Here is a 17,889-nt window from a genome sequence, read left to right as displayed (position 1 = left end):
CACTACAGTCATCAATGCACAGCAGTGAAGCCTACCAAGTGAGACAATTTCCACCAAAAAGAGTTATTGTGAACATATTTTAGCATGTCATATGATCTTACTTAGGCTACAACATAGCCATACAATTTCTGCATCTTCTCTCCATTTTTCAATACAGATTTTTTTTTCTTTTTTGTCATTTCAGAGCCAATCATTTCTCTCAAGGTGAGATTACAGATGGTCCTGTTTCAGAATCAATCTTCTAGCCTTCCGTTTTAATCAATGCACCTTGGTTGGTGTTGCTGTCACAACGTGTCACTAACGTTAAATGCAGCGTTTCACCTGGTGACATGCTAATGAGTGCTAATGAGTAGCGCTAGGCTAGCTAGCAGTGGCATCGCATCAATGCAAGCTCATATCTGTCAGTGAGGTAATGTTACATGCTTACCCCGACCATCGTGGATAGCGTCTTCACTTCAAGTTTTTGGCTCAGGTAAGGGTTCATTTTTATATCTAGACGTGAGAGCGGCACGATTGTTTGATTGGAAATGCGTTGATGGTCGCCGGGCGCTAATGCTCAGTATGAGCGAGAAGCGCCCGGCTATGGTTACATGCTGCCACTCCGACGTGCTGCCACTCCGACGTTCTGCCACTCCGAAATTTCGGCACTCAGAAAGGGATCATGTCTCTGTTCCCCGGGTTCTATATTCCCCGTTTTTCACGCCAAACCTAACCTCCCCCCATGCCTAAACCTAACCTCCCCCAGACCCTAACCCAAAACCTAACCTCTCCCACCCCCACGCCTAAACCTAAGGTCGGCATTGTGGCTTCTAAGGTGAACGACCGCCAGTCCGAATAATGGAAGTTAACGTTCGGAGTGGCAGGGAAAGGCAGTCAGTAGCCCCCGGCTATAGCGGGGTAAGTTAGATGCCAACTAATGTAAATTAACCAAACGGCCCACCACAACGATAAGCAACTAAGCATTCAAAAGAAGACCAGCAGACAAATACCACTGTACCACAATAAATGTCTGTTCAAATGTTGTGATAGTTTCACGTTAGCTTACATGACGGCTAACTGACTAGCTAGCCAGAAAGCTAACGTACATGTTAACGCTACAATACACTGGTGGAACTCACGGCCCGAAACACCGAATGTTCTCTCGAAGTTATCAAAGGCAGACATCTCTCTCTGATTGTGTAGTTATGTCTGTCCAGTCAAAACAGCGTCGAAATGTGTCTGGCTCCTCCTATTGGCTAGACAGTGCTGCGCTCTGGTTGATATGACGTCATTAGTGACGTCATCAATCCTTCCCGCTGAGATTATAAATTGGATGTCATTTGCTCATAGAGCTCATAAACCCTGAACCTGCGGCAACAACATAGAGCATCAACCAAGCCCAAGCCACAGAGTCCATTGAGTGTCTTGTTTTTTCATGTGCTAGATTTATCTTGTAAAAATGTCGTGTGTTCACTACAAGTTCTCTTCCAAACTGAGCCACAACACCGTTATTTTTGATGGGCTCAATATCACACTCAAACAACTCAAACGGCAGATTATGACTCAGGAGGGTCTCAAGGCCAAACACTGTGAGCTGCAAATCACCAATGCACAGACTCAGGAAGAGTACAGGGATGATGAAGCCCACATCCGCACACACACTTCTGTGATCGTCCGCCGCACTCCGATCGGTGGTGTGAAACCTGCAGGGAAGGCGTTCATTATAGTTCGTTCGGTCGCAGATCTGGTGAGATCTTCAAGACCCACCGATTCATCCCCATTACCACTGGACCTACTCTGCAAGACTGCTAACCTGGCTGACGCAAATGCATCGGAGGAAGACAAGATTAGAGCGATGCTCTCTCAGTCCAACCATGACTATGATCAAATATATTACTCCAAGAAGTCACTTGGACCTCCTCCTCCTGCAAACTATATGTGCTCTCGCTGTGGAAAGGCTGGCCACAACATACAGCAATGTCCCATGCTGATGGATAAATGTGTGAAGGGTCCGAAGCCTGTGAAGGTTAGTAAGGGCGTTCCTCAGAGCTTCATGGTGAAAGCAGACCCAGGTGGCAAAGGAGCCATGTTAACCAGCCATGGAGAATACGCTATTCCCACTATTGATGCTGAGGTGGTGTATGCGCTAGGAAAGAAGGAGCATCCTCCGTTCCTTCCTCAGTACCAGTCCTCCTCTGAGGATGAGTCTGACCCACTTCCTGATGAACTGCTCTGTCCAATCTGCAATGACCTGATGACTGATGCTGTCATCGTGCCCTGCTGCGGGAACAGTTACTGTGATGAGTGCATCAGGACCACCTTGCTGGACTCAGAGGAACACATCTGCTTCACGTGCAAAGAGTCTGTTTCACCTGCTAACCTCATCTCCAACAATTCTCTTCGACAGGCTGTCAACAGTTTTATGAAGGCGACAGGTTATACCAAACATGGGCGCAAGGCACTGCACCAAGCAGCCCCGCTCCCACCCCGCCCGCAGTTACTCAGGACTCTGCCCTCCAGACAGCAGGACCGGCTAATGGCCAACATCTCGCACCCTCCTGCTCCCAGCGTCCCCGCAACCACTACCCCTCCAGCGCAGGTCCCGCCTACTCAGCCTGTGGCTCCTCCCCCTGTTGAGAGACGAGACGTTTCACCAGCGCCTGCACCTGTGCCTGTGCCTTCCCTTGAACACCATTCTACTATGCACTCAGCCAGTCAGGGTGAAGCACCTCCACCAGGTGAGACTGAGCCGGAGCCTAATGGGACACCAGACTCTTCTGGAACCTCTGACAGTGGACACCAGGTGAGCCACCAGGGCTACCTTGTACCTGTACTTGTGATTGAACATCCACCGCCTTCAAGGCCGCCTCATCCTTCAGGTTACCAAACAAGGCAGCACCACATCCCCAGAGGGGGAGGCAGACACTGGGACAAGCCTTACAGCCCCCCTCTCCTCCAGACATATCTACCTCCCGGTCCTGCCCCACCAGTCTACCCGGCGCCTTCCCTGTACCCACTACCTCCACAGTCCTATCCACCTCCCTACTTCTCTGCCTACTTCTCTGCCCACAGCCATGTCCCTCCACCTCCAGTCAGTTACCAGCCCCAGCCTGTCTTTGTCCCTGGACCACCAGGGGTCAACACTCCCTGGGATCCCGCTGGTGCCCAGCCCCCTCTTGGCCTGCTGCCCCCCTCCATCTCCCAGCCCCCCCTTTCTAAGGAAGGTTTCTACAGGCGGCAGCAGCACCACCACCAGGATGACGTTACCTCCAAACTGGATGATTCCAAGTCATACGGTCGATTCAGATGCATGCCTTACTCTTATCGATCCCCTTCACGCTCCGGTGGCAGATCTTACCCATGCTCCCCTATTTCTCGATGCAACAGCCACAGTTGTGGATGCTCACATACACGTTCTCCTTCAAGGTCTTATGGGTATCGGCGCTCAGGCTCACCACGATCTCCTCCCCCATCCCGGGGAGGAGGCTGGGAGCGAGGGGAAGGAGGAGGAGGAGCCTACATGTCTAGGTCACAGTCTCGCTTCCCTGGTGGATACTGGAGCCGCAGCTCTAGTGGCAGAAAGCCACCTCCTCGAGAGCCATCACCCTACAGAGTGAAGGGTCAACGTCGCGAGTCCTCATCCTCTTCCTCTGTCACTAAACCCTTAAAGGCTACCAAGGCCATACCAAAGGATCCCCCCAACGCAGTCACCCTGAGGAAGGACGAGGGGAAAAAGTCCACTGTGAGGACTGCACTGCTCAAGACCCCTCCACTGTCCGACCGGACCCTGCCTCTGCCCCATCCCACTCGACATGACGGCCCTCAATCCGCCCCTGACATTCGGGGGAGACGAGATCTCCCCCAGAGCGGCGGTCTCCGACTCCCCCACCAGCATGAACTCCTATTCATCCAACGCCCCGCCTCCCCAGTGGACAAACACATGGACCTTCAGATCAAGAGGCAAATTCACATCAATCCACCAGGGGTGAAGCCTCTGGCCCAGAGGAGGATCAAACTGAACAGAGAGCTGTGGAGGAAGGGCAGTGTGGAGACGTCATCCTCAGACAGAGACGACAGAGAAGACAAGCTCCACCTTAGACCCCTGCGCTCGCGTCAGCACCTCCGGAGGAGACAGACCCACCAGAACAGCTGAGGTAACTGGAAGGAGATCAGCATCTAATCTAGAGTGTAATAACGACAAGACTCTGTGTCGTGTTTTCATACAAATTTACAATTACATGTTTAAAAGATTGTAAAAAAAAATACTTTTACATAAATTGTACACCCAATTACAACTTAAGTACATTTTTGTGAATTTACAAATTTCTGTCATTGAATGTATGTAGCATTGTTTGGTTATGCTACTGTATATTGCTTTCTTATTATTGTATGTATGTTGTAACATCAATAAAAGCAAAACTTTATTGCAAAAAAAAACGTATGTACATTTTTATAGGTCCAAGTGTGAATTTTACCAGCATCAGCTAATGTTTTACAATTGACTTATAAGATATTTGTATTCCTTGCTTAAGTTAAAGTAAAGGTAAAGTCCCACTGATTGTCACACAATGTGTGAAATTTGTTCTCCGCATTTGACCCATCCCCTGGGGGAGTGGTAGCGCCGCACTCGGGAATCATGTGGTGATCTAACCCCCCAATTCCAACCCTTTTGATGCTGACATTGCTGAGTGCCAAGCAGGGAGGCAAATGGGTCCCATTTTTATAGTCTTTGGTATGACTCGACCGGGGATCGAACTCACGACCTCCCAGTCTCAGGGCGGACACTCAGACCACAAGGCCATTGAGCTGGTTGGGGGCTTATAAATTATAATTCAGATATAAATGTTGAGCATGAATACTAATGATGATCAGATTCTAAGAAGAAGTAATAAATACGTCATGTTAATTTATCATTAACTAACTGCTTGCAAATGGGTTAAAGATTAAAATCATTATAAAGTGTTACCGAAGTGGATTTTGTTCTAATAAAGATCCCTGTACATAAAAGCTCAGTACTGAAAAGCTCAGTACCAAAGTAGCCTATTTGGTCCAAACTGTATAGCGGTATGTGCTAAATAGGATGGGAGGGCTCTTCCATAACTAAGCTCCATCTTTGAGATTCACTGAAAGCCACTGAATAATCGAGTTAGGGTTATAAATGCCTGGGAGAAGTTACTATCTGTTCTCCATGAGCTTATTGCTTAAGCTGTCAGCCATAATAAAATAAGCTAATTGCAATATTAATTGATTTGTGCACACTAATTAGACCTTTGTTGATTGCTCTGCTAAACACAGTGAGAAAGAGCAGCCCATGGAGACGGAGGATAGATAACCTTGATGCTAAGCTGTTACATCCTTTGGCTATGTCAACCCTTGACATATTGATGGCCCATGAAAGGCTAAAAGCTGATTGTAGGCATAATGTATTCATTACATTCACTGTGATTTCTTCTTCTGACAAATCGGCAGGCCTCGTTAGATCTCTTGACTGCTTCACCTTCACATTTGTTTTTTCCTCACATGAGGTAATGGCTACTACGTCTAATCCACCTGCGTATATGACTTCATTATGCACCACCATATTTCATAAACAAGGCTTTATTGCAATGTAGGGTTTATACAGTAACATGGCCAAAAGACAACCACTATCACATATCGTGAGAGATGGGCGAAAATACATCAAAAAGTATTTTGATACAAATTACAAATACTCGCTCAATTTTTTTTATCTCAATACAAATACAAAATACTGGTCTGAAAAATGTATTTTGAAATACAAATATGTATTTTGTATTTTGAAAATACATCAAAATACATTTTATAAAAACCGATAAAGAGCTGCAACGATTAGTCAATTCATCGATTCATTGCCAAATATGACATTAATTGCCTATTTTGATCATCTATTAATCATTTTGAGCCATTTCTTTCAGGAAAAATGTCCTAATTCTCTGATTCCAGCTTCTCCAATGTGAAATGTTCTGGTTTCTTTAGATGTTAAATCATTTCTTTAGTTGTCTGTAACAGTATTCTCCTTTGTGTACCCTCTAACACACTACAGTTCTTCCATTTCAGTTTTAGCTGTTTTTCAGCACAGCTAATTTCTCCCTCACTTCTGCTGTTAACACCTTCTGTGAGGGCTTTTGACTTACAGGCAGCATTTCTACATGTTAACTTCAAGTTTTCAAAACTTTGACCATGTTTAGACATAGATATCTGACATCATAACAGTATAGGTGGAGATGATGCGCCATGGCTGCAGTTATGGAAATCGCCCGCTCCATGGGCTTGCTTCTGTACATTTACTGTTGTGCTAAATCATCAGATTTTTTTTTATCTGTGCCTAATATAGGGCTACAACTAACGATTATTTTCATAATCGATTAATCTGTCGATTATTTTCTCGATTAATCAATTACATGTACCGTAGTTGTTTGGTCAGAAAATGGTAGCAAATGACGATCAGTGTTTCCCAAAGCCCAAGATGACACCCTCAAATGTCTTGTTTTGTCCACAACTCAAAGATATCAGTTTACTGTCATACAGGAGTAAAGAAACCAGAAAATATTCACATTTAAGAAGCTGGAATCAGAGAATTTAGACCCGTTCTCTTAAAATTGTACTCAAAACGATTAATCAATTATCAAAATAGTTAGTCGAGTACGGTAATTTTCTGTCGATCGACTAATCGATTCATCTCTGCAGCTCTAGCCTAATAAAGGTAAAAAAAAAATCAAATAAAAAAAGTCAGTGCCCAAATTACTTCCATTCTTGCACGCTAATGCCTCTGTAATTGTCCACAGACTCTCACACGAATGTCAGACAAGCATCGCTTCGTTCTTGTCGGCTCAGACGGTCTCGGAATGCTCAATGCACTGACACAATCGCATTTTATTACCCTGCTCTCATCTTCCACCTTCCCACGGATTTGGCCGTGATCCTGGGTTCCGCCGCAGACGGATGATGTGTGGAGGCTAAAGGTATGCGCTTCGCTCATCGCTCTCTTCCTCCCACCAGCCCCTTCCTGTGCTCCATCTTTCACAACTGTAACCTGGGTCGCCAGCTGTGCAGGGAGCCCCAGAGTGTATTTATGGCGAGGCTGCACTTCATCACGCGCAACAACACAACTGCCAACATTACTCTGAGCCTCCCTGCCTCTGGCCATGTTTCTGTGATGGTGTGATCCTCCACCACCGCTGCTGCTGCTGCTGCTGCGTCCTCCCCAGCTGCCCTGGTGGAGGCGCTGAGGTGAACTGTTAATGGCCCTGTAGCGGCTTTCCACCCGCAGACACGGCCAATTGTGCCTGTATTGACACCCGGCCAAGCCGGAGGTAGTCTCGCTTGCCGGACTCGCCAAGCAAAGGGGCTGGGAGAGTCTGGCTGGGGACGCTTTCTATTGTGGACTAGAGGGGGGAAAAGGCTGTTTACAGCCATCCACCAAACGTACCATGCAGGCTGCTTCATTGCATAATCCACAGCAATCGTTTTCAGCGTGTAGCAACGAGCTAGCGGATAGCGCTGCTGTTGTTGTTGTTTCAAAGGCAGCGGCGCAGGCGTTTGAGCTCGGCAGATTCAACACGTACAGCAGCAGAGGCATACAGATTCGACACGTACAACAGCAGAGGCATACAGATTCGACACGGGGGGCGTGGAAAGGAAATCCAAATATGGTCGCAGCCGCAGTCAGAGTGGGTCGGAGCCAATGCTGAGCTTGCAGGGAGCGGAATGGGATTTCCATGCGGCACCGACTGAAATGGTCGGCACCAATGAGAGAGCGAAGTCCACCATGCTGCTTCCACCCATTCAGACTAAGCCGGAGGTAACACAGGGCCTCGAACCTGCGACCCTTGCGTTGGTATGCAGGACTGCACTACCCGGACGCCCCTTTTGCCCCGTTGTTGATAGTTTGATACGGAATAAACATTTCTCCACCACGTTTGGCCCGGTAACAGCATACATCTGTCCTGAGACTACAGGGGGTCTGGTGGTGATGAGCCCCCCGACCTCTTGTCCCCGGGCACCCGCAGTGGAATATATTCCCCTCCTCTCTCTCTCTTAAAAGGGTCCCCAGTGTCCTCATAGCCTACCAGGACATCTCCCCTCTGCCCCCCCCCCCCCCCCCCTCCCGCTCCACCACCTCCTTTCCCTTTAGCATATCAGGAGCCCTGCATCTTCTGGCATCATCTTGATGCGAGGTGACAGCTCCTCGCACGTCAGTGTTGGGATCACCTCGAGGAGCTGAAGATATGGGGGGGAAAATGAGCACACTTCTCACCGCGGCCACCAAAATGTAGATCGACTGAGGGTGTCCGCGGGCCCCCTGCGCCCCCTATCCTCCCTCCCCTGACAGAACAGGCCTGTTGGTAACTCTCTAAAGAGAGAGAGCGGAGTCTGGAGACACATCAGAGGGGAATGCTGGCTACAGACAGAGGAGGGGGAGGGTGGTGGTGTGGAGGGGGGGGGGGGGGGGGCGAACACTTTGAAGCCATTGGAGGTGATGTCAAGTTTGCTCAGACTCAAGGACGGTGTTTGAATATGGCCGGCCACTAATACGGCAGCAGTATCTCTGTCCCTATCTCTGTTTTCTGTCACTATGTACAATCCGGGCGCGTCTCCTCGGCTCCTGACAATGTCCCCTCCCCTCACAACACGTCATTGCACTCGGAGCCGCGGTCAGCGAGCCGTCACTCAGCTGCTTTGTCTGAACGTCAGGCCCGTTTGTGCCGTTAACGCGCTCTAAAGGCGTCTGTGTGGAACAGTGATGGCGGGGGGGGTGGCGCGTCACCAGATCATTGGCAGCGGGGCTGGAATAGCACTCAGCACTCTTATTTACACGGGGATGTAGTCACCTTCTGGAGGATCTGACAAGTGGCGTTCACAGCGTCCAGATTTATGAGCACACAACATCGATGCAATGTACTGTGATAGACGCCGCTGCACAGGAGGTCTCCATTTGCACAAGAATCTCAGGTTTATATTCCAAATATCTATAATGTATACATCACCTGCAGCCCATACTGTATACACTACAGTTTCCTGCCCAGAGCAAAAACTGCACTCAGCCACTCAATTTCCCTGAGCATGTATTCTATTCAGCAGTATTATATTCCCTCCGGGTTTGCTGTTTGTGCCTGTGTTTGCTCAAGGCGTGACCTTTGACCCACGGCTGGAAAGCAGCCTGAAAATAAGATTTTAGATTTTGCGTAATGACATAGTTTATGTTCAAGTCGTGTGTCCTCCCCCGTACTGTCCAGCCTGTGATCCCTTTACACAATACTCAATATGTCTGTCTAGACGTTGTCCTTAGGCAAAAATATGTTTTGAAGGTCAGACCCGAAGAATTGTTCATATCCTGTATTTACAGCTTAGGATCACTGGTAATTGCTTTCTTCATAGTACAATGGCAGTCTGACAGGGAGGGGGAGGGGACATAATATGCATAATGCATTTTGAAAAAGGGGGCGGGGAGACAAAAGTCATGGCACAAGCAAATTTGGCCATTGATTTGTTGACTTTACAAAAAGAAAATGGTGTCTTCTGTGGGAATATTCCGCTTGTTCGCAGAGGATGAGCTCAGCCGTCACCCTGTGGCCGCGCAGCAATCAGACAGAGCCCTCTAGTGTCTGGGCTGACTCTTCTGGCCCTGTCAGGTCCTCCTTCAGTCTGCGAGTGTGAGCAGTCGCGTGGAGGCTGACATGATTGCCTTTAAGCAGCCCCTCTTAGCCAGTGACACGCAGCTGCAGCCAGGCACCTCCTCTTGACAGTAAGAGCGCCATGATGGATTGCCTTGCCAAAACTGCTGATCAAAGGGGGGTCAAAGTTCAGATCTGTGTCTGGCTGCGCTGGGCGCGTGTGCAATCACCAGAGATGGCTTTTCCTGTCCAAACATCAGAGTGTGAAGAACCCGAATTTCGATTCTGCCCGACGATAACCGGCCCGGGTTCGGCCTGCTTCAGCTGCAGAGTAATTATGCCATTAATTTCTGTAATCTGTCAAGAAGACGCAAAGATTGCTTTTGCGTATGCGTCAAGAATATACAAGTTTATCGATCTGGAGGCTGCAGCTGAACCGCAGTGATTGATTACCGCGTCCTGACACATGAGAAGAGTGCAAGCTTCATACTCGCCCCAATGCCAATATATTTACAGTAAAGACGTCTTTCTCTTCCTCCAGTATACTCACACACACACACACACACACACACACACACACACACACACACACACACACACTCACTCACTCACTCACTCACTCACTCACTCAGACACACACTCTCACTCACTCTCTCACACACACACACACACACACACACACACACACACACACACACACACACACACACACACTCACTCTCACTCACTCACACACACACACACACACAGGGGCGGACTGGGATCATAATTCAGGCCGGGCATTAGATACCAAGCAGGCCAGGCCGATACGGGCCGACGCGCGTGCCGTTTGAAGCCCAATCTGGGCCGTTTGAAGCCCAATTTGGGTCGTTTGAAGCCAGATTTGGGCCGTTTGAAGCCCAATTTGGGCCGAGTCCAATTTTACAATGAGATGCACCCACTTTAACCCTGAATAAAGTAATAAAACCACTAGTAAACCAGTAGGCGGCGCCTGGCCTGCTGTTCAGTGAGTGGCCTGACTGCGGGCACAATTTCTTTTCCAGGCCACCGGGCATTTGCCCGACGTGCCCGATTATGCAGTCCGCGGCTACTCACTCACGCACACACACACACACACACACACACACACACACACACACACTCACGCACTCACTCACTCACTCACTCACTCACTCACTCACACACACACACACACACACACACACACATATATGATAATGCCTTCTCTCCCCTCGTCGGGCTACAGAGGCGCTCTGCTCGAAAGAGCAGATATTTAAAAGTTTCTGACATGTGTCACACATTTTGAGACAGTGCCGATGATGAGGGAGGTGGAGCTGACAGCATCCCAGCCAGTGAAGATGGCTGTGGGACATACCAAGTTTGGTATGTGTTGAAGATGGCTGTGGGACATACCAAGTTTGGTATGTGTTGAAGATGGCTGTGGGACATACCAAGTTTGGTATGTGTCAGTCAGCTCTCATTGTTGTCAGGGTGCATCCTAAGTGAAGTGTGGGAATATGCAAACAGCGTCATTAAAAGGAGGCAGAGATGTTTTGCCCTTTACGGCCCTCAGAATGGCGGCGGTGTGTAGCGGCGGGTTTACACATACGCCTAGAGCGATGCTTAAAGCTACGCCTACGCATATAGGCATCGCTTTCATGCACGCTAGGCGCCTATTTGCGTTCACACAGGATGCCACACTGAAGCCCCGCTCTGCGCTACGCTGATCACATGAGCAGCGGTTTTTTACACTTTTCAGATCTGATTTATAGCATGGGTGAGTCCTCTTTTTTATTGCAATGTGCAAGTGACGATGTCTGTCTATTTCCTGGCCCGCTGTAATTGTTATTTTCCCTCGGGTAATCATGTGACTGAGTCATCAACACCATGAGTGATACATGCATTGAGACAGGGGGGGTATATATACATCTGACAGAAAAGACGTTAATAGAGGAACACATGAAGGACAGCTCTCGTACTATGCACTCCTAATTCGCGCTCCACCCTCCCTTTTGGGCAAACTCGGTAGAAAATATGGCCCAAGTCCATCAGAAACAAACAACAACCAGCTTGACAGTTCAGCGCGCCTAGACGCTGAAAAATAGAACAGACGCCTAAACGATAAATGCAGCGCAGCGCGAGCGTGGCTTCAGCGCAGCGTGGCAGCGGTATGTGTGAACGCTCTCTTCTGTTAACAAGGACGCCTAAATTTTATGCGTTGCTTAAAGCGTCGCTCTAGGCATGTGTGTGAACCCGCCGTAGAAGAGTAGAATCCTCCTGATGCTGTGGCTTGATAAAAAAAAAAAATGGCGTATGTGACGTGTGGTGAGCTGGGAGACGCTTTCACATGATGTCACTGCTACACATTGTTGACAATGAGCCAAAGTAGGTCCAAACTAGTTTTGCAGGCATTTAGAGATGTTGAGTGATTTGGTTACTTTCATCTCCGTAGTACGTAATGGTGAATAGTTACGGTATATATTTTCATAAAACAAAAGGGAAAGTATTAATTTTTTATGGTTTTGGTGGAATGCCACTGTAGAAAATGAAATGTTTAAAGCCATTTTTTCCTTATGTTTTACTTTTGGACACAACAGATTAAAATACTCGTAACCTTTGATCTGACAGAGCCAGTCATTCCAAAAGTTATATAGGGGAAAGTTGCTAATTTATGGAAATATCAATAAATGAAAATGTAATATTTTCACCGTGAAGGGTTTTTGCAGGCCATCAATACTGATTAGTGACTGGGAGTGGACTCACTGTACAGTAGCTACTCTCAGTCCAGTGCATCTTTTAGTTGCACAGTAAATATAAGAGGCAAATTTAGCTATATGCTGCTGCAGAAAGAGTACAGTATAATATACATTTAGAGAAAGACATCCGGCAATATCCATACAGTGTGGAGAGCAATTTCATGATTTAGGGCTTGAAGGAATTCTGTAAGATAACTTCATTCAGGGGGAAATGAAGGAGAGTAAAGCGTCCCTATCTGATGATATTGGCTGCAGAGGGAGACTTTTGCGGTTGAGGAGACTAAGGACTCTTATTTCAGGGCTAGTTTCAGATTAGCGACATTTATCATTGAGAGGGAAGATGGTATAATTAGCTTGTCAGTCTACTTTAGGCTGAGCTAGCGCTCTTTGTGAAGAAGAATGGACTGCCTGCCCAAGGAGCCGACAGCCAGTCGATAATGTGGCAATTAATGTCATAAATAATTCTAAAGCCAATTATATTAAAATGGACCTTGCACTCTAAAGCAGCACTTTATTTCCTATCATTTTATGATATGTTCTGTATCAAACGGCAGGAAGTGATTTCATTCTTTATTTCTACATATGTCGGAGACATAATATGAGCATAAAAATCAGTATGTACAATGTATTTGTTGATTTAGTTTGCGTTTTTGACGTATGAATGTCTTCCTTTTTGCTGAAGCATCACACAGTAAAAGGCAAACACAAAGTGTAAAGCCACTTTTAATAATTTAATCATTCGAAACGATATTGCCTTCATGTTGCTGGCTATATAAAATGGCTTCAGCTCATAAAGAATGTGAGTAATTTAATGGCAATAGTGGTTAAATATATCAAATGTTCTGTCTGGCCTTGGGAGGGTCAAGCCTAGTGTGATATATAGAGAAGACTGTGATGGCTGAAGGTCGTGGCAGCTTCTTCTACATAATGCATGAATCCTGTAACTCTTTCTGACTCCAATCTTCTGAACCTGAACCTTGGGATGGACATTTCACTAAGTAAATCAGCAAGCATGCTGGCATTTCTATTAACCTCCAATGTGCGAGTGACAGAAACATGAATCACGGCAAATAATATCTCGCAAATTATAAATCATGTTTACAACTTAGGCCGAGGAGTAATATTGTTGGATACTGCCATCTGTTTGCAGTTATGGCTAATTTCTTCGCACAGGAGCGAAACAGAATGTACTTTAAGGGTGTGATATTATGATACACGACAAACACAATATGAAGTCAAGTTTCTCACATTGACCTAAATCTGACCTAAAATCTCATTCAACAGCTTGCAATTTATTAAAACATTTGCACTTACAGTATATACAGATGGCAATTTTTAGTATGAAGGTGGCAATATTCTACGATTACACCCTTCATATTTTGTATTTGATGCATAGTGTTTCCCACTTCCAACATGGAAATAGCCGAGAGCTGTGATTTATGCATGCATGGAGTTAAACAAAAGAAAAGAAAATGTTGACCTTTACAGGGAACAAGAGGTCAGTGCAGGAACTGCGCCTTACAGGCAAATTGCCTCCCAGTGCCGAGGAGCTATAGAGGAGCTATCCTTACAACTGGGATGAAATGCTTCTCTGTTTGCCATTTGTTTGCTATTTCACCAGCAGGAATATGGAAAGCCGGAATGCACACTTTTCCAGGCACAATATGCTTCTTAATATAAGGCTCACAGCTCGGAAGAAATTAAGCGCTACAGATGACACCCTATAGCAGGGGTGGGCAACATTTTTTTCCTGAGGGCCATACTGACTTACATCAAGTAAGCGAAGGGCCACACATTGGAGATCATACCTGCCAACACTCCTGATTTTCACGGGAGTCTCCCTATTTTTAACCCTCTCTCCCCTTGTGATTGGTAATTTCTTGTTAATCTCCTGATATAATAGTGATACAACTCCAATGGCTGTAGTAGCAGATGAGATTTATTAACATAATTATGCCTTTTATTGAGTTTTTGGGGGTCGTTTTGTTTTTCTTTGTGGCCGCATTTTGCCCCAGGCCCCAGGGCCGCAAGAAATGAACACATGAGATTACTTTTAGCCTTTTAGTCATAAAGATTATTGAAAGATATTCCATATTCCAGACTGAAATGTTATAACAGAAGTGGAGTATTGGCCAGAATGACATGAACATTTGGACACTTATTCAGCGGGTATCTTGCATGTTGCGTTCAGGTCCACTGTAATTTTTATTTTGTTTTGTAATTCCATGCGGCCCGTGGGCCGTATTTTGCCCATGTGTGTCCTATAGGTTTCCTCAAGTTCAAGTTCAATTCATAACCAAATTTTAAAAAGGCAGGCTCAAAATCTTTGCTTTGTTTTGTTTGAGACCCTGCGTGCCATGCGAGTCTCTGCGTTCTGCTCCTGTTCGTCTCCGTATCAAAGGGTAAACTAATGCAAAATGTATATGGCCCGTGGCAGAGAAGATGGCACTGCAGCTCGGCATCCAGGATCTGTGTACTAAAAGCCTCAAACATCTGTGTCAACACATGGCCTTTTTCCAACCATGTAGACAATGTTCTCATAGCCTTAAGATAGATGTCCAAGGCAATATACCTTCTACCTTGCCCTGGGGCCATGCTGGAGTGGAACATCTGAAAACCCCCCAGCTTCAAGCAATATCCACATCCAATATTCCAGCAAGACAGCGGCGCGTAGAAGAATTCAACCCGTGGCTTTGCTGCCATTTAACCCTTTGTTCTCTAAACACTGAACCGGTCACATATACAGTAGCTACATATAGCTACAGTACATAGCTACATATAGCTACATAGCTACATATAGCTACATATAGATATAGCTACATATAGCTACATAATATAGCTACATATAGCTACATAGTGGCCATGTTGCGTCTTTTGAGTCTTTGTTGCCTGTTGGTATCACATTTAAACAATATTTATAGGGGTTGGAGAGGCAGGACCCGACCGAAGAAGTGAACCACACAAAAGAAAATGGAGGAGCGTCTCCCTTTGTTGTTCTTTAATTCTGTTAATAGCCTGAGGTAAAGATTTATCTGCTGTTGTCAATTGAGCCCAGCTTCAATATAAAGCACCAAGGTCACTTTTTCCTTGCCTGGCCCACAGGATCAAATTGTCATGTCCCTCTAATAGGCAGCAGGGGGAATCATTAGTCCAGCTCAGCTGCCTGACTGAGAGGCATTTCAGTCCAATCATGGCAGTGTGCTGCCACGGGCCAGCCAGTATCGACAGTGTGTCAGGACTGAGAGGGGACGCCTTCATCAGCCACCACACTCTCAACATTGATTTGACATGCTGCCGTAATGACCCCCCTTGTTTTGGTAAAGGATCACTGTTTATCCAGGCTGCCACTGATGCACTCAGAGTGCTGCGTGCGTCGTCATGGAAACTATTATCATCAGCAGCCAAGCCTGTGCACAGGGTGCCGCTCAAGAAGTGCTGTCTTCAGAGGGGGGGCTGTGTGTGTGTGTGTGTGTGTGTGCGTGCGTGCACGCGTGCGCGTGTGTGTTCTGAGATTTACTGTAAGTTTTAGTTATGCAAACATTTCTCAGGGGTAGAAATAATCTTTTGAGTTAACGAAGAATCACAGTTCGCTAACTGGCAAATTGAATGGCAAAGAACAAACTCTGTAGTGACTTTGCCCCCATTCATTGATAACCATGGGATTAATAATGTTGGAAGCATTCTTAACAAAAGCCTTTTTCTCGTGACGAATGAAGAGGTTACGCTCTCCCATCAGTGAAACCACGTGGCCTAATGGATAAGACATCTGACTTCAGATCAGAAGATTGAGGGTTTCAAGTCTCTTTGTGGTTCGCTTTCTCCTTCATCAATTCCAGAGGTTTCTATAAACGCAGCAGCTATTACATGCGTGATTGGTGTTTCCAGTGGAAACTGAAATTTGTCATGAAAACATGCATGTAAAATACACAAGCGCTTTCATGTTCAGAGAAAAAGAATGTTTGCACAGCTCCAGCCTCAATGTAAGGCACACGAGATGCAGTAATACAGCCAATCATGAATTTGATCACTTGTAAATATAAGCTGATGAAGGAGGCAGAGCAATTCACCTTATGTAGCCCCGCCCACTTTACCCAGTTGTGTTATGACTTCCTGTTCAAAACACCGTCTGTTTTACCTGCTCACTAGTACTAGTAAAAGCACTAGTAATAGCTCAGAGAGAGATCAGTAGATGCTTGTCATGCAAAAGGTTGTTGGTTCTAATCCGCCTATTCATGTTATTGTCGTCAGTAGTGTGAACCCTTGTAGAAATAAGATGCCGAAGGTGAGCAGTATTATTGTTTAGATGCAGTATACTGGCTCCTATAGGCTGCTGCAAAGAAGTACATAGTGAAGAATTAACAGACAACAGTTAGGAACTGGCTCCTATACCAAATGTAAGTCAATCATACTTGACATCATTGGCTGCTTCTGTAGTGAACATTGGGACGTGCATTTAAAAGGCAGTGTGTGCAATGCTAAGTTGCATCATAATATATGGGTGTTTATCGGAAAACTTGGCATTTTGCATTCTTGATGTTTGATTTTCAAAGTACTATTTTAAAAGTATTTAAGCCCCTTTTGGATTAAGTGGATCCTTACCTCTCAGGAAAATGTGCCGTGCCATCTCAGGCTATCTTATTTTTTTATTTTTTCACATATAAACAACATGCATATCTGTGTTTTGTCAACCCTGTTACTGACAACAATTACTGTTTGAAAAGGGTTTAAATCCATATTTAGAACAAATCTGATATATTATGAAAGATAGTCTCCCTTGTTACACTAAGTGTGTTTGTAAAGTGAGAATATTGAAGAGTTTACTTTTTTCCCCAAGGATGAATATGCCCATTTACATTTAGCACTTTCACAGCATCTTCTGTTTCAGAAAAAGTTATGTAAACAAAATAATAATAGAAAAATTAGAGTAAACGCACGCACATCTCTTCTTGTAGGTGCTGAGTCCAAAAAGGTTAATTCATCAAGATTAAAAGAGACTCGCGACACTGATTAGCTCCCAATGTTTTGTTTAATTTTGCATTTTAAAAGACAACGTTTCGAGCCATTGCAGGCTCTTCGTCAGGTCAGGCAGCAGGCAGCTCCCTGGTGTCAGGTTTTAGAATGGAGATTTCACTTAAATGCATAAAATAAGGTCTGTGGTTAACAAAAGTTTATGGGAGCGCGAATTTGGGTTCAGCAGGATAATCTTCACAAACGTGAATAACTTTTATGACTTTTGGAACGTAAATGTTTTTTACGTGATTTTTAGAAAACGCCTCAAAAGTAATTTCTGTCAGAGCTTTTCAGTCTTCACTTGAGAAGTTCTTCAATAATAACAACACAAAGTAATACATTAAATTCACAATAAACTTCTGCTCTCACCTCTCCTCACATACTTTGTTATTTTCCTTTAACTTATGCTATTTTATGTCTCCCATCCTCAATTAAAAATATATATTTTTTCATGCTTTATTGACAGATGTATGGTGAGAGACGGGAGGACATGCAGCAAATAAACACGGGCC

General features: G+C 45.6%; 1 protein-coding gene across 1 annotated transcript; it reads left to right on the top strand.

The window, feature by feature from the left end:
- Window positions 1-1,438: 1,438 nt before the first annotated feature.
- LOC310775592 (uncharacterized protein) lies at window positions 1,439-4,132 on the top strand (the record flags this gene model as incomplete). The annotated part of the gene is made up of 1 exon (XM_083635758.1): window positions 1,439-4,132. One exon carries the CDS (start codon window positions 1,439-1,441, stop codon window positions 4,130-4,132), a length of 2,694 nt encoding a protein of 897 aa, XP_083491884.1.
- Window positions 4,133-17,889: the final 13,757 nt, after the last annotated feature.

The sequence above is a fragment of the Poromitra crassiceps genome (assembly GCF_964638095.1).
Source record: "Poromitra crassiceps genome assembly, chromosome: 4".
Classification (NCBI taxonomy): Eukaryota; Metazoa; Chordata; class Actinopteri; order Beryciformes; family Melamphaidae; genus Poromitra; species Poromitra crassiceps.
The sequence above is the reverse complement of the archived record's forward strand: the minus strand, read 5'-3'. Positions and strand labels throughout refer to the sequence as shown.